Source organism: Manis pentadactyla, chromosome 16 (assembly GCF_030020395.1).
Source record: "Manis pentadactyla isolate mManPen7 chromosome 16, mManPen7.hap1, whole genome shotgun sequence".
NCBI lineage: Eukaryota > Metazoa > Chordata > Mammalia > Pholidota > Manidae > Manis > Manis pentadactyla.
In genome coordinates this window covers 57,954,922-57,980,501 of record NC_080034.1, presented here as the reverse complement: position 1 = coordinate 57,980,501, position 25,580 = coordinate 57,954,922, and the positions used below count along the sequence as shown (strand labels likewise).

The window sequence follows — 25,580 nt, the reverse complement described above, 5'->3', positions numbered from 1 at the left end:
CCAATTACTGAAGAAAGATGTTCTTGAGGATGTGGAATGCTGCCCTTTCTCCTGTTCTCATCTGACTTCTGAAAGCAGATGACCCTGGCCTCATTAGCGGCCTTTTTTGACATTATTAAGGCAAAAGTTGAGAAAAAAATTGGACAAGAGAACTAAAGAACAAGTTGTGTTCATCTACAGTGCCCAGAAATTACCCTGTGGGTGATTTTCTCTAAATTTTCAGGAAAATTTTCATTGCATGATAGCTGTTCAGTTGGTTTACTTATGCTTTCTTCTGAAGAGAAGGCAGATAGAAAGAAAGAATGAATAATAAGGGAAATGTTTTTGGAAAAGCAGAGAAAAAGTAGATTAGATTATGAATGAAAAGATGCAGAAAGAATCCTTAAAAGGAGAAAATGTTCTCATGTGCTGTCATAGCTTTCATTTGATGCCAATCATATATTCCCTTGAGACTCAAAGATGTGCTGTCATTTAAACTGATTTGTACTTAACCAGTTGGTTCAATGAATATTATTTTTAAATTATAGAATAAAAAGTAAATTGCAGCACTGCCTTTGTTTGACACCTCAGCACTGTTAAATGGTAAGTTGAGTCTTCAAAGCATCTGGAAAGTTTTAAACGTCCAGCGTATGTTCATGTCACATCAGCATCCCTCAGTGTGCCGAGCAGCTGCTATAGCAGTGAGCCTGGGGCATTTTTGCGTCTAATATCACCTAATTTTTTTGAAAAGAACTCCTTACCCCTTCACACACTTTAAGCTGATATATAAAATTGTTCCATCATGTGTTACAGCTCCATAAGCTGTCATTTCTGGCATATTGTAATTATAGGTATTTCAAAACAAAACTATGCAGCTTTCCTTTACATATAAGCAATGGAATCTAAATGCCATAGTGGCTTTATACCCACAAATATTGACTTAAGAAATATATGAACACATTCTTTTTTAACTGTTGGAAATTTCATATAAACCCCTTTCTCTCTAAAACCTTATTTCCATTCATAATGTCAACTCCCAAATTTTGTCCAAATATAATTTTAGGCTTAAAAGTCTTTAAATTGACCACTTAAAAAAATTATATATATATATTTAAATTGAAACCTTACAAAAATTTCTTGGAAATTTTTAAAAATTCAAATTCAAAAAATTAAAATATTTTTTGATTTAGATGTAATTACAGTGCTTCACAGTATGTAATCAAAAAAGATGAGTATTATAAAATTTGATTACTAAACATGAAAAGTCATTTATTTTGGAAATTCATCTCAATGAGAAAGATGGGAAATTGTCAAGTAGTCCATGGATCCACAAGTGAATATTAAGTATTGCTAAAATCAGGGTATAGCACCACCTTCATTCCTTTTTTTTCTGGAGATGGAAGTACTAAGAAACCTTGCTAATATAAGCAAGCAGTTGAGAATAAAAGGTGTTTTGTTACAACTTTGCACTGTGTAGTCTTTGAACTCTAGAGTTATAGACCAGAAATCATAGAGAGAGCTCATAAAAGTGATTTTTAGTTGTCTGCTAGCTCATAATTATTAGGTTCTTCAGTTTTTTGAAAGTTAAGAACTGGGAACCACTTGACTTAAAAAGGCTTTATTCCCTAGTCAGCACAGTTACTCAGTTTCTCAACATTGACTCCAACATATCAAATTATCACTTTGATTGGCACCCCAGATATTTTTTACACTTTGGGGAAATAGGAAACACACCATAGTAAACAGTGAGAAGTCTTCCTTCTTTTGTAAAGTAGGAGCAGAGAGACACTTTGCTCAGACAGGTCCATTTTAGGAAAGAATCCAAACGGAAGCTGAGACCCAGCAGACGATTCCCCTAAAACTGTCTGTGACAAGTGCCAACTGGAAGAACTTTGTATACCCCCCGGGTTACCGCGATTGGATGAAGGCAGCTGCAATATATGTAAAAGTAAAAATCCGCAGAAGGAAAACAATGTAAACTTATACTTTAAATGTATTCTTGCTTTACCTGCATTACTCCTTTTGAAAGCAAGTTCTGCCCCAGTGCGTCCCAATGACTTTGGAAATAACTGGTTATTCCAAATGTATGGGTTTATATCCTTTCCACTGGCTACCAAGGACACATTCTTGGGATTTACACCTTAGAAGAACAGAGCAGTCATTTCAAACATTGGAGTGTCATCATAAACAGGAAGGAAAAATGTGCAACGTCAAATGAAGAAGAGAATGGAGACAAACTGAGGTTACAAGGTAGCAAATGCTTGCTTGTTGAGGAACCCTAACATGACCTAAGCACAATAACCTGGAATCCTCACAGTGTATTTTATAACCATATGATGTTTTCTATAATACAAGTAATGATTAAATATTGGACATTGCTAAATGGCTTGTAAAAATTGAGGGGGGTACAATAATTTTCTTCAAAAAGATATTTCCGTATCATTCACTTGTTTGGAGCAGGTTCTCTGTGCCAGACCTCTGAGGAATACTCAGTGTAGCTGGGATGACAGACATGTGACCAAGAACTCGGAGGCACCTGAGAAGTTTCGAAGCAGATGTGAAACTTACTTGGAAATTAGTAAAATCTAAATAGTTAAATTATCTAGATTTTCTGAATCTATGAAATGTGGAGTCAGCCTTGGATTTTGGTACTAGTGTTAACTTATTTTTAAGGGATTTGAAAACCTCTTGAACTTGCTTTCTTTTTACTGATAATCAAATTAGATTCACCTTATGAGATGCTAGAGACATCACACAGTTTTCAAGGTTCTGGGTCAAACAAACAGTGGGATAGGAAAAATCCTCACTGGGGACTACTGTTCATGTAGGAAATTAGCAACTGTTTCCAGACAGTATGAGCTGTGCCTTTCACAATGTGGACTCCTTAGCAAGGTTTCACATTTATGAGGCATGTAATAACCCTTATTTTGAAACCTGAAATAAGCCTGGCTGTTTTATACCAAGCTTCAGTTTACCTTTCATCATTCTGTAAGGAAACATTCCATCAGGTAAATAATTTCCCTTTCTTATAGAATTTAGCTCCTTTGGATTTTGAGTTTTAATAAAACACCTACAAATAGAGCTATAACAGGCAATTACCTGACAATATATAACATTTACTAGGTAGCAATTAGTCATATTAAAAACATCTTTACAAATAAAATTCTTATCCAAAAAGTAAGTGCAAGGTAGGGGAAAAACTGAAAATCTATTGAAGTGAACAGTTTTCATAAATACAGTTCAACAAAGAATTATGAATAAATTATTTTGTTAGTCTAGTTAACCTTGTGACATCTCTAAACAGTTTAAGTAAATATATACACTATTGAAGATAATTGCTTTAATTCTGTATTTTTTTTTTAATTCTAATTTCCTTGGAAACAGACACAATCTAGGATTTCATATCACCTACATATTAGCTTATAAGCTTTTATTGGGTATCTTCTACAAAGCAAGCACTGTTAGAAGTAGAAATTAACATACTATATCCCTTGCTTCAAAAGAAATTCAGAAGTCAGGTAGCAAATATTTACTGAGCACCTACCACATGCCAGTTAGTGTGTGTGACACTGGGGAAAAAGTGGTCAAAAAAATAGACCAGTTTCTACTGTTTGGGCTCTACTTTAATACAAAAGGAGACATTAATAGTCATAAATAATTAGGTAAGTAATTAGCAGTGTGCAAATTGTTTAGAAGAATCTGGTGCCGGTAACAGAAGCAACTAACCCAGTCTTTAACAAATGTAATTTTAAGGTGAGCCACACTTTGTTTAAAAAATGTAATTTTAAGGTGAAATGGGAATCATGATTAGGAACTCAACAGTGTGGGGGGATGGGAAAGAACTCAAGAAACAGTACGGGTGGAGCAAGAACAGAAAGTGGCATAAAATGAGGCTGGAGATGAGAGTGGGGGTCATGTCACATAGGGATTTGTAGGTCAAGTATAAAATGCAGTAGGAGAGGCAAGTATAGAACTGACACAAAACACTGAACACACAGGGTGGAAGGAAGGACATACTGATAAATGGGGCCCGAGGAGTGTCCACAGAGCAGGGTTTCAGAGGTGCTGTGGAGTGAGCCGCTCCTGCTGGCACAGTGGTATGCTGGCATGGGTTCATGCCAGAGAGCCCTGTTTCTCGGTACAGGAGGGCACCACTGAGGGACTGTTAGAACTTCCAGGGTGAACTCTGTTTGTGACCACCTTGCCACACAAGTACCTAGGGCTTAGAAGGTGAGCTGAAAGGCGACTGCAGTCCCATTGTAAGTAATAGAAAACAGAATCTCCGAGTCTTGCTCCAATACACAGCTCATCAGTAGCTGGTCTGTAACTATGACTCCTGCGTCTCTCTCCCTGAAGGCCAGCATCAGAGATCTGCCAGTCCTTGTAGTACAATGTCATGCTGTCCTGAAATTATATGGTACATTTCCAGAGCTCCTATGATCCTCAAGGTCAACACTTAAGACCTTTTACACTTGGCTTTATGGTAAAAAAAAGAGGGTCCCCATAGATATTCCTGAAGGTACTCAATTATGAAAGAACTTTGGCTCACAAATGTCAAAGACCAGTTATGTGAGTTTGGGTCACCTGCAGTCACTGGCTCACCTTAGATGCTCAATAAATGTTTGTCAAAGTGACTGAACTGAGCTCAATTCTGGTTTCAAATCTCACCCAGCTCTAGAGGGGTCATCTTCAAGACAAAAAATGGCATTAGGGTAACAGTAAGGCTCAAGAACAATTCTTTCTAATTTTGAGTGTCTTTCTTAAGACTCAATTACAGCCATGCTTCTGGCCCAAAGTAACTTGCAGACTTGTTAGATCTTTCTGGTTAAAAAAGGAATGATCACATGGATTTCAAATACCCTGAAATATGTTCCTGTAAAGCACATTAGGGAGCAGGACTATGAAAATGGGTGCATTGGATCTATTTATCCTGACAGAAATTTAGTCACCTTTCCCACCACCAGAGGGCTCACTTCTAAAGGTCAGATGTGCACTTAATTGTTCTTTTGTGAACAGAGAGAAGTGCCCTCTCCCCCAGCTTCTGCAGTCAGATTGGAACCCCTTCACGGTTCCAACGCCAAAATTTATAAACCTGCTGGCATCCTTAAAGAGATGACAACACAGTATCTTTGCACCCCATCTCGCATGGTCTCAGTTCCGACTCTTCCCACCTTCCTACGGACTTGAGAGCGTCACGCCTTCCCCTCCTGTCCAGCACGAGCAGTCCCTCCCTCTGCAAGCAGGCACCCCCACGCGCACGCAGGGCACCGTCTCGTCGCCCCTGCGGAAGGCCCCTGAGCCCCGCCCCGGTACAGTCCATTTCTAGGCTCCTCGTCCCAGCGCCACAGCGCCGAAGAGTTGTCTACATACATGTTCAGTCACTAATTTCTCACCTCTCATCACTTTTTATCCCACTCCACCTCAGTTTCTCTCACCATTCCAGGCTGAAAGTGCTCTTCAAGGTCACCAGGGAGGGCTCCACTGTCAAATTTAATCAGGCATTTCTACCCCTTCTTTGGCCGACTGCTCAGATCTTTCAGGTAAACTCTCCCTCCGCAGCCTCTGGAAACCTCCCCTTAGCCGTCCGCTTGCCTCCGTTCCCTCTTAGCTGCCCCCCTCTGCTGCCGCCAGCCTTCCTGCTCACCGTCTCTCTCCAGGTGGTCCTGGCCGGTCCATGCGCTTGCGGACTGTCTGGGGGTCGCCGGGGACTCCCACACCTGCTGTCTTGGGCCCACATCCCTCCTCACGTTCCTGTCTCTGCCGTCTGCCTGCCTGCTCGGCTTCTCCATGACTGGGATGTTTCACAAGCACCCCAAATGTGAAAGCCAGCACAGGAATGCCCGCCTCTTCCCCACCCAGCCCGTTCCTCCTAAGCCTTGCCTAGCCCCAGCAGGCACCGCCATCCACCCGGGACTGAAGCCCCAAATTTACATTTGCTTTATTTTCTACCGACATCTATCAGCAAGTCCATTTCTAGAATATATCAGGAGCCCACCCCCGTCTAAACCATTACCCTCCTCCGTGCTTCTAGCTTTGCCCTCAGGCAATCCATTCACTCAGAGTCCCTAACACGCAAGTCTCAGGTCACCCACCTCCTGAAGTCCTCTGGTGGCCTCGCTGGCCCAGGAATAGACCCAGTTTTTGCCCCTGCCCTCCAGGTGTTCTATCACCTGAACACTGCGGGCTTCCCCCACCTCACCACTCACCCCCAAGCCCGTTCAACTCCCTACGTGCAGCCTTTCGTTTGATTTCTCAAATAAGCCAAGGTCTTTCCCACCTCTGCCTGAAACAGATTTTCCTGGCTCTCCACATGACTGCTGCTTTCTCGTCTTTCTGGTATCAGCTCAAGGAGCTGGTAATCAAGGTGCACCCTGCCTGCAGTCATATTCTAGTTCATCTCCCTGCTTTCACAACAGGACCGACCACCACCTGCTCGTTTCCTCTCCACTAGACCACAGGTCCTGGAGAGCAGGGTCAATGTCTGTCTTGTCCAACACTATAAAGGCTTAAGAAAAACAAACATTCAACCCAGCTAAATCTCCAAATACCCCAGAGTTTTCACTCTGCCCTTGATAGCTTCATGTCAGTCTCCTCAACGTCTCTTAGATAGGATAGTATCTTCCTTAATACCAGTCACCAGAGAAGTGCAGTCGACAGCCTTGATTTATTCATTCTCCATAAGTGTAATTTCAACTGATTTAACACCTGTGCCTAAACCTACACACCCACCATGCATTCTGTTTTCTATCCCATTCATTTCCAAACCCTTTCCTGTTTCATTTTTTTCTCTTCTCTATTACTGACTACAGGAGTACATCCCTTTTGGATTCCAGAACTGAAATTTACATGGTTGCCTATACAGGAAAACATGTTTTGCATCAGTCTCTTGCTAACAATCTAGTCACAACCTTTTCTCTGTCTTCCTTACTCCTCCTTCTGGGAAAGGAAGATATGATTTACTTTTGGAAACTGAGGTGTGAAAACAAATCTTCCTCAGATAAACCCAGTGGCCTTCTTACTACGTTCAGAAAGCTGTGAATGACCGTGCTCACAGAACCACAACAGAGAATGGTCATCTCCTCCTCTTGTCGGATTAAAGATACATCTGTATGGACTCCCTTTTAGACTAAATTACATTTTAAACTTTTCTTTCTAAAGAAGATTTTAGGGAGAAAATGCTGCATGCAGGCACAACATAAATTCCCCTCCATTGCTCTGGATCTTTCTCCTAAGCTCTGGATTCATATATCCAGTTGTCTCTTAGATCAGCTCTGATGCTTAATAGGCAGCCAACTCTCAACACCTGATTCTGTATGTCCACACTCCTGTCCTCTCATCTTCCCTGAACCACCCAGTTTGCAAGTTAAAAATCCAGAAGCCAACACTAATTCTTTACATTCTTCACTATCACCCATGCTAATCTACCAACAAGTCCTATCAGTTCCACTACTGAGACACATTTAGATTTTATCCATTCCTATCTCTGTTTCTGTCACTTTGGAACAAGCCATTACCCTCCTCTTGACCAGTCTCCTTGCCCCTCTTGAGCCCCCAGCATGCTCTATCCAGAAGCCAAAATGATCTTTCCAAAATATAAATCAGATCATGTAGAAAACAGTATAATGTTCTATATTTTATGAAAAGTTGTAGTGGGGGTGCAGACTTGTTTTAATGAAACTTAGCATTACTAGAGGCATGGCTTTGGCAGGGGAGAATGGCAGTATTTTGAAGCACATTCTTCATCTTGATTTTTGGTTGCTTGGCATTTTTTGAGGAGACTTCACAGAGGCAGGAGGTCCAGAAAAGTACTTGGTGACAAGTACTGATGAAGTTGAGCCAACACCCAGCACTATGATTATGCTTTTTATTTCACTGCTGCCCTTTCTGCCAAGATTCCTAGGCCCTCGAGCCTGACCTGTCTGTCTTATAGTGAGCAGTAAACACTACTTACCTGGAAGGTATCTTGATTGTTTCAAGTAGTACTGTTTAGCTGTTGAAGCAGTTGACAATTCAGAGTCAGATTTTAGGGAACCGGCAGCTGGTAAACTCTTATTTTCCCCTGGTGAGTGACTGGAGCCTGAGGGTATGGACTCTGGAAGTCTTCAAAGTCAACATAAGGCAGCATTACCACATGAAGAAGGGGAGGACGGCCACTATTTTCTCACCCACCCTCTGCACTTCCCAACCCAGTCACGGTGACCTCAATTACATGGTTTCCATCAGATTCCTCCTGCTGACAGGAGCTAGATGACAACTTATCTCCCCAGCTGATAATAGGCAGTGCAGAGAATCATTCTAAGTCTAGTCATTATGTGACAATTAGCTGTGTAACCAAGCAGCAAATCTCCTGTGTATGTTTCTGTCTTTCCTGCAACTGCTGCGGCTGTGGATTTATAATGTGGGAACAGTGCGTTGAGAGGGAAGCCAATCGAAGCCATTGTCACCTGGCTACTAAAGTAATCTACAATCAGGAAGTATGTTAGGGACCCCCTTGGAAACCAACACTGACCTGTGGGCCCTTTGAACCACTGGCTATCACAACCCACTTTGGGGTGGCCTTAGGCACAGCTAGGCCCCTTCATTAGAAACAGCTCCACCCATTTCTGGCTTCTTCCCCCGACCCCCATGAGCCCATTGTAGTTACACCAATTGCTGAAATTCTGCCCATTTTCAAACTGCCCACTCTGAAATGACCTTCCTCTCATCTTCAAAGTGGGCTGCCCACAAACAGAACTCTTAGCTCCTTCATCAGGAGCACTTGATACACACAGTCTTGGGTTATAGTTACCAGAAGGTCTTATTTCTGCTGCTGTACATTTGATGGGTTGAAGGCAGACTATCATGTTCTTACCTTTGCTTAATACCAACTAGGTATTCAGTAAATGTCTACCAAGTATGAATGCAAATATAAATGTAACTGTAAGTATAGATATCTTGCTTTTGTTCACTTAAAAAAAGATAGCTGTAAAGTAAAAGTTTGACACCTTAGTATTTGGTACTTTGTATTCATTATGGGGAAGCCCAGGCTGCCTAAGAAAGTGAACAGAGAATGACAGAGTCCATTCACTTTACCAAGTGTTGCTTAAGAGTTAGTGAGGTGCACAAGAGAAAGATCTGGATTTGAAGTAAGCTTCATCTAACCTTGGGTCTATTATGACTTATTTATTCAATTTTTCTCAGTGTTCTATTCCACAGATCTTTCTAATGGAGCATAAGATTATAAATAAAGTTTAGGTAGGTACTTACTACCTGGTAGTATATTAATAATTATTATTATTATCATATAACTAAGTTATGTAAGGCTATTTAAAGATACCAAAAGTAAAAACTGGAGAAATACCTTCATTAGAAATTCCTTGTCATATAGGTTTTCTTTTTCTAAAGAATTTCAAGAGAAAAAGGAATAACTGATGCTGAAGAAATTTATGAATTGTTCCGTAGTCAGAATCAAGTATGTTAACTACAAACTTGATCCTAACTATAGGTTTTGACTCAGACCTCCTCCACCCGTAAAAACATATGATAAAGATTAGCAGGAATTAGAATAACATGAGTTTTTTTGTTGTTGTTGTTGTTGTTATCATTAATCTACAATTACATGAAGAACATTATGTTTACTAGGGTCCCTCCTACACCAAGTCCTCCCCTCAAACCCCATTACAGTCACTGTCCATCAGCATAGTAAGATGTTATAGAATCACTACTTGGAATGACATGAGTTTTTAAAAAAATATCCAAGTCATCTACAGTCTACACCAATAAAGTTCAAACTCTTTTGTTCCTGGACACAAAGAATTAGTAAAAAACAAAACAAAACAAACAAAAAATTATAGTTCCCTGCAAGTCTTCATGTTGACCTGTAATTTTTCATTATAAATAATTTCGTTTCTTGTTTCTTGTAAATAGAAAACAGTAAGTATTTTGTAAGATGGAATACTAAGAGGATTGACTGTAATTAGAATATTTCATGGTATGGCTTGAGAAAATAAATTTTAACTACCTCAATTCAGAAAACACTCTGAATCTTCAGAAAATTATGTACAATTTAGGTCCATAGGCTTTGAAAAATCAGATGCTTTCACAGAATATTCTAGAACATTTAAAAGGATAAGCATCACTAGGCTCTGGTGCTTTTTACAGGCTCTGAATGTCCTTCCTTTCCAACACAGGCTAAAATACCCAGTCTCTAATGCAGGGCTCTCCCCTTAAGGGAAACAAGAATAGGAAAAGGAACAATTTAAAAGCCTTTTGAATTGAAGGTCGCAGACTTCTGATTTCTCCCTTTGTTTAGCACCTCAAATGTTGTTACACTTTACTGCAAAATTTGAAGTGACTGAGAGGTGTGACTTTATGGCATAAAGCAGGAAGGGTATAAGTAGGTTTAGTCTCAAGTTCATATATTTCAGGAGAGAGTACATGTAGAATTTGAGAATCTGGTAACTGACTAAGAATTAGCCAAGCATATGCACCCCTCAGAGAGGGGAATTCCCTCTCCCCCTTCAGAGGAATGAAGTAAGGTATTCTGGATTTGAAGTAACCTTCAGAGAAAGGTTACACATACCTTCAGAGGTATATGTACACCAAAGTGGAGACTTCTGCACTATACAATGCCAGACAGCCATTAGAGGTATTTCCTTGACTCCTGCCACATCTTTTTTCCCTAGTCCTTGTTTATTCCAGAGAGGAAAAAAATGAAAATATTTTTCCAAAAAGTTCACCAAAATTTACCCCACCCTCACTCAGAAGTCGAATAATGCACAGATGATGAGTTAACTTATAAAAAGAAGAGAGACCGCTAGAGATACTACACTGACAGAAAAGGCTTAGCGAATGATCGACGAGTCTACAATAGCGAGCAAACAAGTGGCAATCTGAGCCTCATTCGAGGAAACCGCGTCACCTGTGTGGAATGGGCTCTGCTTTCTGCAATAGGCACGTGAGTTTCAAATGGGAATAATGGTGATCGTGATTCAATAGGGCACACTACAAATTTAACAAGGACCCCTCCCTCCGCACACACACAACACTCAACCACTCATACTGAGAGCCCTTACTGTGAGAAGTCAGGATTCTGCCCTTCTCAGAGCTTTGCATGGAGATCTGGGTTTTGTGGGAAAAAACATTAAGCTGCTTACTGTCATTTAATATCTAAATTCATTTATATTTAATGAGTAAAATAAGGTTGATGCAGTATAAAAATATATTTTCCTAAGGAACTTGAAATCTTACCGAAATGGAGAATCCTTTCTCCTCTTTTCTTTGAAAACACCCATGCTTGCCTTCTTGGAATGGGAGGCTCCAAAATCACCATCCTCAAACTCCTGCCAGTTGTCTCTAGACTTGAACACGGTCTGGCCCCAACGCCTTCTAGCATTTTTATGACCCAGGGTGCCATTTGGCTTCTGTGGTGGAAAGTTGATCGTCATCATCTTCAATCATTTGCTAAACGGCTTTTATACACAGTTACTATATTTGCTAATAAGTCCCCATTCTCCAGGAGCATTCTATATAGTTAAGAAAATAATATATAAATATATATAATTTATATATATACAAATTTCCTATCTGAAGAGCCTGACCTTTCTAAAGTCTGTATAAATATATACACATATAAAAATTTTAATAAAAATAGGTAGCACATGCTAAAAATATACTAGGAGTTCAGAGGGAGGAGAGATCTCTATGAACTTCAGTTGTTGGGAGACTTGAATGCTTAGAATCAGAACTGATTCTTCACTGGTGTGTAATTTGGAAAAATGTCATGTGTGCCTTTGTCTCTGGGCAAGTGAGTTAACTTCTCAAAGCCATTTCCACTCCTTCCTTAAATGGGGATATACAGTATGTATCTGACTGTTTCTGAATTTAATAGTAAAATACATTGAAAGTCCTTAGGATAAGGGCCTAGCACATAATAAGAGTTACTAATGGTTATCTGGTATTTTTATTATTATTATTCTAGAGTGTGGAAGAGGAACTATATAATGGCTTTTTAATAGTAAAGTGTGGTAGTTTGTTCCAGGAAGAAAGGGTAGACTGAATTTATCAAAGCAGATGGTTTGTGCTGAAAGTAGTAGAGGACAGAGTTACAAATACAGACCAATGCTAGAGCATAAAGGGTCTTCAGCATCTGCCTAAGGAGCTGCAGCTGTCCTGTGGGCAATGGGAACACGGCATGTTTCTGGCTAAACGGTGATGACATAAAGGCAGCATTTTAGAAAGATCAGGCTCTTCATATAGAAAGCCTCTGCAGTTATAGTGCCATACAGTCACAAGGACAACAGATTCTTAGTGGCTGGAATGCTCAGGAAAGAATACATTTGCTATAAACAAGGAATAAAAGGCCTGGACATCTATTAAACAGAGGTCATAGGAGAGGAGCAGACTGTGCTAGGTGCCCACTCAATAGCCATTCTCCCCTTCTTCCTTACTAACAGATTTTGTTTAGTAGGGCAATAAGCCCAGTTAAAGTATCTGAAATCTCATTCTCCCTTGCAGCTATATGTAGCCATGTGACACAATCTAGCCAAGGAGTTGTCAGTGTAAGTCTACTGGAGAATATTAAGTCTGCCAGCATCTCTCATACTTCTCCCTTCTAGAATGCAGATGCAACCCCAAGGGGCCACAGCCATCTTGTGGCCAAAGGAATGAAAGCCACCTGCCTGCCAAGGGTTGTGGAACAGGAAGACCAAAGCCATCTGGTTCTTTTACAACTTGCAACACCCTGGCTTGCCCACTACCCAACTTCTTGTTAGGTGAGAAAAACAACCCTTTATTGTTTAAGCTGTGAGTGGTTAGATTTCTGTCACAAGTCCCAGAATGTACTTTCTGAATACTAATGGACCCAGAAAAGGAGAGGCAGGAAGACTACAAGCTGGAGCCTGACTTTCTCAGAATGATGGTTTTGTTAATGGAAATGAGTGAGGAAGACTTGTCTTGGGGCAGGCAATGAGTTGGTTATATTCAAACTTACATAGGTGGTTTGGGGGCATGTGGACTACAAAATCCAAAAGGCAATTGAAAATTAGGGAATTTGGAAGCAAGGTCAGAAAACACAGCTATGTTTGGAGCAAAAAAATGCTTAAAGAATGGACATGCTGTTGTTTGAAGCTGAGGACGCCACAGCGAGTGATGGTGACAAAAGTGGTATATGCCAACCTCCATTATACTAGTGTTTTCTTTGACAGGGAGAATGAGCTGCAGACTAAGGAGAATGAAAAGATCCAAAGCCCTAGATGAGTATTTAATCAAAGGTATACTCAGCTGAGTTCAAGACTCTTATATTGGCTGAATTCTATTTTAGGATGTTGATGCTCTATGCTGCTGAACAATGTCAGTAATATCAAGTAGTCCTGTATGTCTGAGAAGACTGGAAAGGGGCAAATACAAATAATCTTTATAAAGTAGAAGGTGAACTTTTGCAAACTCTGCATTAATATGTTTGGTATAGGATTAGGGCAAAATTCTAACATCAGTTATTAAAGGGAAAGTTTTGAGCACTAAAGGAAAAAAGTGGTAGATGGTACCGGCCACCATTTTTCATAATGCAAGTGAGGAATACAGGCAGCCAATAGGGACTTCAGCAAAGCAGGTGACAGGGTCTTTCATGCTATCAGGGAAATAGAGTAATGGAAGGACAACAAAGGTGGGTTAGTGCCGTTATGAACTGAATGTTTACATCTCCCTAAAATTTATGTGTCCCCCTAAAATTTGTTGTGATGGTATTTGGAGATGGAGCCTCTGGGAGGTAACTGGGGATTAGATGAGGTCATGAGGGCAAGGCCCTACCCTAAGCCTGGAGGAGACTCCAGAGCTTGCTCTCTCTCTGCCACATGAGGACAAAATGAGAAGGTGCTGTCTACAAACCAGGAAAAGAGCCCTCACCAGGAGCCAAGCTGGCCGGCACTTTGATCTTGGACTTCCCACCCTCCGGAACTGGGAGAAAATAACAATGCTGTTGTTTAAGCCACTCAACCTATGGTACTTTGTTATGGCAGCCAGAGAGGACTAAAAGTACAGAATTCAATGTTCTGACTAAGAGTACTGATTAATAGATCTGTGTCGATCTAGAAGTGGGTTCTAGTGGTCTGCCAGTGGCTCATGCTATTTTGTTTATCATGAAGGCACAGGAGGAAAAAACAAGTGAACTAAACAAATTTATAGGTGGTGATGCTCGGAGGAATGCTTGAACTGAGGAGACAAAATAAGGGTTCAAAAACACTTGTTAGAAAATTGAGACAACAAGTAAGGTGTAATTTTTTGAATCCCAGAGATTAGAAACACAATGAGAGGTATGGTATATGTAATTTGGCGGTTGTAAAACACAGACTTAGGAATTCTAATTGACACAATGCTCAATCCCAACTCTGGAACTTATTAGCTATCTAAAAATTTGGGGGTGCTTTAATTTAGCGAATGCATACAGGGGGCCTAGCATAGTGCATGGCAATTAGTAGCTACTCAATAAATATTAACTTCATTTCTTTCCCTCTCAGTGTAAGTCAACATTTGATGTGCTTCCAAGAAAAAAACAAAAACACAAATAATCTTGGGAGCACAAATGGATATACGGCTCTGAAATGTTGGCAGTCATTAAGCCTGTTTGACACTCCCTACCTGCCGTCTGCCTCTAGTTCTGGCAGCCTTACCTAAGTGGCAAGCAGGATGGCAGGGAGCTCAAAGGCCCCTTCATATACAGGAACCTTGGGTTACTCAGTCGTCAGTGAATGTGTCCTACCTACATGGAACACGTGAGGGACCTGGGGATGTTTCTTTTAGAGAAAAGGGGAGATACTATAAGGGCTATTTTCAAATACCTGAAAGGCTGCTTTTCCAGAACAGTGATTAACTTTTTTTTTTATTAAAGTATTGTTAATATACAATCCTATGTTGGTTTCAAATGTACATCACAGTGGTTCAGCGGTCCCTGTGATCAGCTTATATTGTGACTGAAAATTATTGTGCCCTTTTATACCCTCTCCCCACACCCGTCCCAACTGCCCTCCTTGGTAACCACTAGTCAGTTCTCAGTGTCTATGAATCTAATGCTGTTTTGTTCCTTCTGTTTTCCTTTGGTTTTAGTGATTAACTTTTATTAAAAGTAAAAGAAAGCCAGATTTTAGCTCAGTATAACGAAGAACTTTCTAATGGTCAGAATTGCTCCAAAGACTTCTGAGGACCCTGAAGCTGTTTCAAAAATAGCAAGGGCAATTATTCATTCATTTAACAGATACTTCTTGAGAATTTTCCATGTGCGCACTAGGCACTGTCTGGATTCAGGATCTGTACTGATAAAACAAGACAGACAAATATCCTTGACCTCATACAGCTTACATTCTAGTAGGAAGAGCCAGATAATAATGCACATAAAAAACAAGTAATTAATAGTATGTTAGAGTGAGATTAGTGCTATTGGGCATATGGCTTATTATATAATCGCGGGACTGGATAAGGAATTAGACACAGCATCCTTTAATATCTGTTTCAGTCCTAAAATGCTCATAATGCAAATGCATTTGGAATTATACATCGTGAAGAGAAGGTTAAAATATAGGGCAACTGATAAGCTCTCTGAACTGAACAGAAGAGGGAAGATGAAGTTTTTTTTATTATGCCTGACACTTAAAAAAGCCATTCTGTTCATGGTCATTAGCACTCAGAAACAGTGCAAAATTACTGTAAAAATCCTTAGCATTCAGGACCAGCTCTCTTGAGTCCCAGAATCTTTTTAATTCTTTTGTTGAATTCTTTTGCACCAAAGTAACTGTTAAAGTCAATAGCATGCAAACTCTATGTTCATGCTGACAGTTCTTTTCATAAACCACATCGGATTTTAAGTAATCTCATGCCAAGCTCCTGCCAGAGGATGCAGGTGCTTTAGCATAAAATAATCTTACGTATCTTCTCCTACACTTTTAGGTATGCTTAGAAACGCAGTCCTAACTGAACCAGAACCTTGTATGTAAAGCGTCATCATGGGCTGCTTACGGTTGGCATGTTTTTGACGATACTTGGAAACAGCGTTTGCCCTGGTTTCTGGTGACTCTGCAGCTTTGGTGCTTGCTGGACGCTCACGTTCTGTGGCAGCTGGATGGGCTTCAGTGGCTGGTGGCTGTTTCTCGGCTGGGGCTGCCCTACAGTCTGATCACTTACGTCTGCCAGAGGCTTAGGTTCTAGATCCACTAAAGATGGCTTCAGTTGTAGTGGCTGAACCGGCTTTTTTAAATACTCTCTCAATTCCAGATGATGTGAGGAAGGGCCTAGTACATGACCAACTTGAAAATATGGGTGTTTCAATGCCTACAAAAGCATGGGAAGAACAAATGGAAAGCAGTTTCATCTCTGGATTTATTGCACATAACCTGCTGTCCAGCCCTGAACTAGGCATGTAATCACTAGCCTAGATAAGCTTCAAAGCTTTAGAAAGCATCCGTTTTCCCCTTCTGTGGTGACTTTAGAAAGTTGCAATGACTTGAGAAAGAAATTTCACTTAAAAAATTTTAAAGTACAAGTTAGTAGGAAAAATGTAAAACTCACTCATAATTGTTAATATCCAGGCAAAGCAACTGTACTATTTATTTAAAGATTTTGTATGAACAAAACCTAACTTATAAGTATTGGCTAAATTTGATGTGATTAATTCGAACAAAAATGCTAGGTACTTGTAATGGTTTAATCTATCCAAAGGCATTATGAAATGACTTAAGAAAACCTGCTACGCAGTTTATTTTAAATGATTAACTATAATATTATAGAAAATTCAGAGCTACTCTTAATTTAACTACACACCTACTAGCAGTAAAAAAGAAACTCTAAGAAAGGAGATTACAAGTGAATATGTGTTAAAGCTTATTGTAGCAATATACCAGCAAGAGAAGATATTTATGGAAGAAAATACAAAAACACTAATAAAATGATCATTGTGTGAATTTTTACAAGATCAGTCATCCAGTCGCTGCTCTTGCACATTGGTAGGGGGTGCGCCCCTGATGACTGTCTGGGAGATGGAGACTAGAAAAGTGGTTCTCAGCTGCAGGTTGTTTTGCCTTGTGAGAGACACTTGACAATGCTGGATACATTTTTTATTGTCGCACCTTCGGTGGTGGGGAGGTGCTACTGGCATCTACACATGCTGCCAGGAATGCTGCTAAATAAACATCCTACAGTGAACAGGACAGCCGCCGACAACAAATAGTTACCTGGTCAAAAATGTCAGTAGTGCCAAGGCTGGTGGCAGTTGGCTGAGAGAATGTCTGCAGCCGTCCGTGCAGCTCAGCTGTGGATACTAATCCCCTTATCAGCACCATATGCCTGAGGAAGGAGAAGTTCCCAGCTGTGCTGTTTAGTGTGTGTGGAAGGAGGGCGGGGAGGAGGGGCTCCTTAAGAGAGCCAAGCCCTGTTTCTCTGCAGCTCCTGCCCTAAGTCGGTACCCACCTCTGTGTGAGCACGGCCCCAGCCCATGGTCACTGTCTTCTCAGGAGTGTAAGGGCAGTGTTTGGAGGGACAGAGGCAGCTTGTACGTGGTCCGTGTAGCCCATAACTTAACCTCTCCCTAACTAGGTCTCTCTACTTGCACTAAAAAACAGGGCTATGAAATAGTAGACAAGAAAAAGGCTAAAGTCAGGGAGGTCTATTTTGGCAGGGGGGAAAGAGTTTTTGTTCTAAGATGTCCCCTAGCACAACTGCTATTATGTGTTAATTACTTTGACATTGCTAAGTGGACCTCAGCAAATACAGACTCTTTAAATACGTCAGTACCTGACGCACACAAGGCACTCAAATTCTGAATTGACTAAGTCACATTAACTAGTATGTCAGTAGTCCTAAATTAATAATGTACATATTGGGGCCAGAATCTTTTTGAACGTGTTCTATCATTTCCAGGCTTCATCTATAACAACTTTTTCCTTTTAAAATAGCTACCATCCTTTGAGAAGAGGACATTCTTTAAAAAAATAATAACTTATTTTTTCCTGTTTATTAAGGGAATATCTGATCATTGCACAGAACAAGTATAGAAAGACGAAATTAAAATTACCTCTAATGCCTACATCAGTAGAAAACTTCCCACATCTTGATGTTTTTTCTTTTTAGTACCCTTTCTGGTCTTTATATATATATATATATTTTAATGAAACAATATTACATGTATAATATAGCCTACTTTTAAACTTAGCATTTGAGCTTGAAAATTCTCTGAAATTGTTTATTTAAAAAACTTCTTCTTAATGGTGGCAAAATAGTCCATATTAATAATGTACAGACTTTAAATGTTCCCTTAGAAACATTAGGTTTATACTTTCAATGGGTAGTTTTTAACTAGCTTCGAACATCTTTGGGCATAAATCTTTATCCAACTTAACAGGTTGTTTTTAAGGTTCTTTATAAACACTGCAAAATTGCTTCCCATTACTTAGAGAAATAGCCTTTAAACTATTTTTATTTTATTTTTGCTAATTTGATTGATAAAAAATATTTCATTTTTATTTGCATTTTATGCACATGAACATGGATTAAACATTTAAAACATATTTTTGATAATTTCAATTTCTTTCTCTGTGATTTTTTTCACATCTCATACTTCTTTATTAGGTAAAATTCCAAGACTTTTATTATGTTTTTATCATAAAAGTAATAAATGTTTAAAAACATTAGAAAACATAATATTGTGCTTGTTAAAAATAATTTATCACTATTTATCTTTCAATTGTAAGATTTTTATGTAAGAGAAAAATTTTTTTATGTGATCAAATCTCCTAAGTTTCCCTTGGTGTTTTTTTCTATTACTTTCCTATACCCATCTTTTTTCTTACCTTGAGATCAAATATTCAGCTACACTTTCTTTAGTTCACAATAGTGTGGTTCCCTCCCCCTCATTATTTAAACTTTCTATGATTTATTTATAAAATATGGTGAGAAGTAGAACCTAAATTAATTTTTTCCCCTAGAGTTAACTAACATTCACTGGACATTCCCTCTGCCCCCAGGTGGTGATGCCACGTTACCTTATATTGACTGAGCTTTGTCAGTTCTAATGCTGGTGCCTTCGTTGTCATTTCTACTGCCTTACAGATTATTGTAATATTTGATTGGGCAAGCTGTCCACCCTACCATCTCTCATTTATCACTTTACAGATTATTTTAATATTTGATAGGGCAAGCTGTCTACTCCTACTGCCATTTTCCTGGTACTTATTCTTGTTCAAAACTGTCTTGACTATTCTGTCTCATTTGTTCTTCCAGATGAGCTTTAGAAAACACCTTCTCAAGTCAAATTTTTAAAAAGCTCAATAAATTTTTTGGTAATTTTCATACTGAGTTTATATAATATTAGGAATATAATAACAATAAGAATACAATGAAACTTATTATGACTTTTTAAGTCCTTTGCAGATAAAATCATGGCATTTTACAGACCATGGGAGTTGAGATACATGTGTAGATGTGTGAGGTACAGTCGCCAAGGAGCCAGGGAGCCTCACGCTGCCCTCTTGTGGGAGCTTGAGAGGGAGGATTACTCCAGGCCCTGTGGCGGGATGACACCGCGTGCACGGTGCACAAGAACGCACCTCTAAACCGAAGGAGAGCATCAGAAAGTCTACTGCGATGTCTAATTTAAGAGATGCCCTTTTACGACCTGTAACAAGTTTCTTCCTAATTAGCTTGTCACCTGCCTGAATTTCTATCATTAGAATGATTCCTTTCAGCCTCAGCCTCATAATGCCCCTCATTTGAATAACAAAACAATCATTTCAGTGGCTATTTTTACACTTCCCCCATGGATCTTATATGCATAGAACTTAATTCATTACATATACTGGATGCCTTAGGCTTTAGGGCTCCATTCCCTTGGTGAAATCCTGGTTGAGGGTATATTTGTCTTTATAAATGAAAATATCCCTGATATTGTAAAACCTCAAAATGAAAAAAAAGAAGAGCTGTACCAGGGAGATTCATCTAACCTGGCTTGCTGTTGGCCGTTTCTTTGGATCCCAGTTCAACATTTCAGTCATAAGCTGAATAGCTTCATTACTGGCATTGGGAATAAGAGTTTTTAAGTTTATAGGAACGCACTGAGGAAAGCGGAAATTCATAGAGGACGCAAGCTGGTACCCTTCTGGCCAGTCACTCTGTTTAAAGGAAACATAAACGGAGGGGTGGGGAAGCAAAAAGAAAATTGTTTTCAGTAATAAATCTAAAAACATAGTAATCATAGAAAACCACTCGTGAAAATGTTAGCATTGGCTCATATAAATAAATGAGAGAATGACCACATATACAACCCAGTGCTACAAACAGTATAGAAAGAACATTAAACTGAGAGGAAGAAATGAGAAAGCAATTTATAAATTTCAAAATATTAAACCCTTATCTGGTTTTTGAAACCTGAGGTTGACGATACACCCAGGAGACTTTGAGTAAATAGAGACAAGTGAGTCACAGAGGCTGAGGACTAACTACAAAGATCCTCATTATATGTTATGCATTGCATTATATCATTATATGTTATCAGACGTGATGTTAAAAGCTGCACATGGCTGGGAAATGACAGTTATGTTGAGGCTTTAATAGCTATGTTTACTTGCCTAATATTAACTACAAGGCACATAATAATTAGGATGGAATTATACATATTTCAACTTATTAAGTACATCTCAGAAAATAATTGAAGTTAATTGAAAAGTACTCAGTTCAAGAAATCAAATATACATAGCAGGGCTACATAAAAAAAGAAATAAGGAAAGGTTATAAGAAAATAAGGTCCAGGATACCTGGAGTTAATGAGCTGATGCCACTGGACGTTCACTGAGCAAGTAGGAAAGTGTCTAAGCAAGGGTGTCTGTGTAGTTGTCAGCTGGTCATCAGCCCTAAGTTAAGTACATAGAATTCTAAATACAGAGAATTTTCCCTTAAGTTCTCAAAGAAAGGCAAGCACCGTTTTTCTTCAGTCTGCTGGGATTCTGGCTTTTCACATTCCTCATCCCACCCCATACAAAAAATAAGAGTTATAAGAAAATTAACCATTAAAGCCATTTGAAAATGAAAATATCAGATAGCTAGGCAAAAGTTATAAATACTCAAAAGTTATAACAACATAAGGACAAGAGTACTTACTTTTTTGGGAGTCCCTAAAACTTGGCAAATCTTAAAGATTTCATCAACCTCACTTGTCCCTGGGAAAAGTGGTCTTAATGTGTATAGTTCAGCCATTATACTCCCAACGGCCCACATATCAATGGGAGAGCTATAAACTGAAGATCTTAATAAAACTTCAGGAGCACGATACCTATAAAGACAGAAAACACAACAAAACTAAACAGGTTATCTTGATTGTAGTTTCAAAGATGGAGTGGCAGTAGGATTCTGCTCTGTTTGGTCATGCATCTCAACCAAGGGACAGGTTATTAAATGCCTTCCGTGCAACAGGCATCTGCACAGTGTGTTGGGGTTAAATTGGTTTACTGACCACAAACAATTAGTGGAGCTAGAGACAAACATAAATGAAATGTCCAAGTAGCCTAAGATAGGAACTGAAACAGTAAATATGGAAATAAGTGCTATATATTAGGAAAAGGGAGGGAAGAACTCTGAATGGAAACAGATGTATTCTGAATGGGAATAGTTACATCATTTACAAAGCTTATATCCGTGATATATTCAAATGAAGGTTAGAAAACAAAAGCTTTTTGGCTATTATGGAAAATGCTGTTATGAACATTCATGTACAAGTTTTAGTGTGGACACGTGTTTTCATTTCTCTTGGGTATGTACCTAGGTGTGGAATTGGTGAGCATATGATAAGTGTATGTTTAGACACTGAAGATCCAGAGTATTTTGCAGCATTTTACATTCCCACCAACAGCATATGAGGGCTCCGGTTTCTCCACATCCTTGCCAACCCTTGTTATTTTGACAAATATTTTTATGACTGTAACTAATTGATTGATTAATTTTGGATGTTTTGCCAATTTAGATGATGAAAACAAGTCTTGTCAATTTCATTCCATTTCCGTATAGAATCTAAACTTACCCAATTGAAAACAGACATCCACTCAACATAAAACAGTCCACCCCCGACACCAAGAGCCCCACAGCCTTCCCCACCCCAACTAGTGCTGACTCCATCCTTCCAGTTGCTCAGGGAAAAAAGCCCTTGGAGTCTGTGACTCCATTACCCTAAATCCTACAGCTGACTCCTCAGGAAATTATGTTTGCTTTACTTTAAAAATGTACCCCTTCACCACCTACAGTCACCAGGTCCAAGTCAGTGTCATTTCCTGCCTGAGTTACTGTAACAGCCTGCCTTCCTGGTCTCCCTGCTTCTGCCCTTGCTCCTGTAAAATCTATTTTTCATTTGGCAGTCGAAGTGATACTTCTTAAACCTGTCGGGTCACATCATACCTCTTCTCCAAACCCTCCAGGGGCTTCCCAGTTGCTCAGACTGACAAACTGCCACAATCCTTACAAAGGCCAGTAAGGACCTATGAGATTCAGCCATTCTGTGAAGCTCTCACCTCATTTCCTACAACTGCCTTCCTTCCTCCTCCTGCTCCTTGCAGAATTCACATGGGGCGCTCCTGTCCTAGGGCCCTTACAACTCTGCATTTTCTCTGCCTGAAAACTTTGTGCTGGCCCCGGTATATCCTCCTGGGCTCTTCTCAGTGAGACCCTCTATTTAACAGAGCAACATGCCCATTCCCTCCCTATCTCCCCCAACTCCCTGTCCATATTTTATTTTTCTCTATAATAATGTATCACCATCTAATATTTAAATACTTATCTTATTTTTACTTAACACACAGATGTTAAGAAAGAGTACAGCTTGATGAATTTCCACAAATACAACACACCCACGGACCCGGCACCCGTATCAAGAAACTGCATGTTATCAGCATCCTGGAAGGTCGCTCTCTGGCACCCTTCCAGTCACTGCCCCCGCATCCCCACCAAGTAACCACTATCCTGACTTTTAACAACATAGATTAGTTTTACTCTATTTTTGCAATCTATATAAATGGAATCATCCAGTATGCGCTCTTTTCATGTTTGGCTTCTTGCTCTCAACATCGTATCTGTGAGATTCATCCACGTTGTTGCATGTAGTTTTAGACATGTCACTCTGCTATAAAGCATTCTGCTGGGGAATGTATTATGCCTCTGGTGATGGACATTTGGGTAGTTTGCAGTTTGGAACTACTGCCTGTCTTCCGATGAATATGTTTATGTCTTTCTGTTGGTAACCCATGATATTTTTAACTTGTTATTTGTATACTTACTGTCATGTAAACAGCATGAAAGAGAGATTTTTTTTCTGTTTAGTTCACCTCTGTGTTCCCAGTGCCTAAATAGTATCCAGCACATAGTGGGTGTTCAGTAAATATTTGTTGAATGAGTGAATAAAATCCTTTTTCCTTCTTTTTTCATTAATCACAATAGTCACAACTTAATCCTCTCTCTCCAAAAAATACAAAATTCAGGTCTACATTTTGTTTTAGATACTCCAGAAATATATGTAACAACCCATTGTAGGAAACTTCAACACAGACATAGAACTCTAGAAGGTTGCATAAACTACTCACCATCTGGTAGATACATAATCAGTATATGGTGGCTGTGACCTTAATTCTCTTGCAAGTCCAAAATCAGCAATTTTCACAAGTTCTGGACCCATACAGAGCAAGTTTTCTGGTTTCATATCCCTATGAAAAAAACCTTGGTGATACAGAGAGGAAAAACACTAATAAATCATCATGCTTAAACTTATTTAACTTACAGAGAAAATATAACTGGACCTCCCTGTTGTTATTAGGAATGTGAACTTAGGAAAAAAGTAAACTGTATTATTGTCCAAAAGTAATGGGAGGTGGGGGCCCTGCTTTCAAAATAATTTGGCAAGAAAGTTCACACAGTAAACCATCCATTTAACATGTATTTCTATTTGTGCGTCCAGTAGGTTCAGGTGCTGACTGGACACTGACATATCATGACTTTCTCCATGAATTTGCACAACCTTAAGAAGGAATTATAATTCCTACTGTGTAGGAGATGGGGAGGTTGAGGCTCATGGAAGCTTGAAGGCTTCAGTCAATGCAGCTGGTCTTACTACTGCTCTACCACATTGTGGTTTAACATGAGAGTCCTTCAGTATGATCACTTACTTGAAAAGTCCATTAAACAAAACTGGAACTCCACACACTTTAATCCATTCCTTCATTTAAAATTATCTTACTTAACAGCTCAGTTCTCTTCTGGTAGCTGCTTTATTGAAAAGCCCAATAATTATAATACCCATTTACCAATTCAACATATAAAAGAAATGGTTAGTTACTAAGAGGAAGCCAATGAAAATGAGGCAGAGAACCAGGAAGAAGAAAACTGTGGAAGCCCCCCTTGCAGATTTCTAAGGGAGATCTAAAGCGCGCTGGCTGTGTACAGATGGCTTGTATGCTAATAGCCTTGTGAAGTGGGAGAATTAAAATCGGCCTGTCATCTGTTCTAAGTGATCATTATGAGAAGGTTTTCATGTAGCTCTGGGTCAGGAAGGGTTTCTAAGCTTCAACTTCTTTTAACCCCTTCAAAGCCAGTGTGGGCTCTATGTTTGTGATACCTACAACAGTTTGGTTCTCAGTTTATCTGGTACTCCTAACTCAAAATAGCTGTTAAATCCATTTCACTAACTTGTAAGAGAAATATATTGCACTTTCATAATGAGAAAACAGGAATGGGAACACCTGTGATGGTAAAGTGACATTATCCATAAAATTTTAAGATAAATAAACCAATTACATATCTGTACAGCTGATGTTTTCTCGGTCCTCACTAATATACTGGTAGCTTAGTCCTATTTTAACTAATATTAGTCTCATTTCTGACAGGTATTTTTTTAAAAAGATCTATTTTCCTCAAAGCATTACATGTGAAAGAATAATTTCATTTTTGTAAAGGCGTCCATTGTTCTTAGAGTCTGGCTTCCCAAATTACTGTGAGGTCAATTACATTGCCAACTCTACATTATTCATATGTTATTTTCTTTCAGCAACAATTTTTAATCCCAAGCTAACTTTCTCCTTAAATCTCTTATGCTCTGAAGCTGCTGATAGTTGATGTATATTCTAATTTTAAAAATATCAATGAAACAGACAGTTCTTTCCAAAAATCAAAGAATTCATGAGGTTTCTGATTTTCCACGTCTCACTCACTTCAATTAACATAAATTAGCTCAGGCAAATATCAAGAGTTACCATGCTACCACAGTGATCTTTGAATACCTATGTTCAGAATACAGTAGTAGAATGGCAAATTTTTTCTAATTTAATACCTAAACATCTAGCGATTCTAAATCAATATTTGCTCAAATTTTGCATAATAATTGTGATACAATGAGTCATAAGAAATACATAGATGACCAACTATATATTTCCCAGGTATATTTGGTCTTCATTCACAGTTCCTGAAAACACTTCAGAGCCTTAAAGATGAAATAGGTGTCTTGTCACCTTAATGAGACTTTTGGACCCCACCCAAGGGCAGGGCTGGAGGCTGAATCAGCCAATGGCCAATAATTTAGTCAATCATGACTGTGCAATGAAGCCCTCACAAAAACC

General features: G+C 39.2%; 1 protein-coding gene across 4 annotated transcripts in view; it reads right to left on the bottom strand.

Moving 5' to 3' along the window:
* MAK (male germ cell associated kinase) overlaps positions 1-25,580 on the bottom strand; it is a 59,051-nt gene that overhangs the window by 8,159 nt on the left and 25,312 nt on the right. For all 4 annotated transcript variants that reach the window (XM_057493823.1, XM_036888710.2, XM_036888711.2 and 1 more), the window contains exons 6-12: positions 23,556-23,688; positions 21,091-21,262; positions 19,938-20,105; positions 15,964-16,275; positions 11,209-11,381; positions 7,931-8,079; positions 1,988-2,119 (exon numbers count right to left, since the gene is read on the bottom strand). In XM_057493823.1, coding sequence (XP_057349806.1) covers positions 1,988-2,119; positions 7,931-8,079; positions 11,209-11,381; positions 15,964-16,275; positions 19,938-20,105; positions 21,091-21,262; positions 23,556-23,688 — 1,239 coding nt within the window. The remainder of the gene's footprint in view (positions 1-1,987; positions 2,120-7,930; positions 8,080-11,208; positions 11,382-15,963; positions 16,276-19,937; positions 20,106-21,090; positions 21,263-23,555; positions 23,689-25,580) is intronic.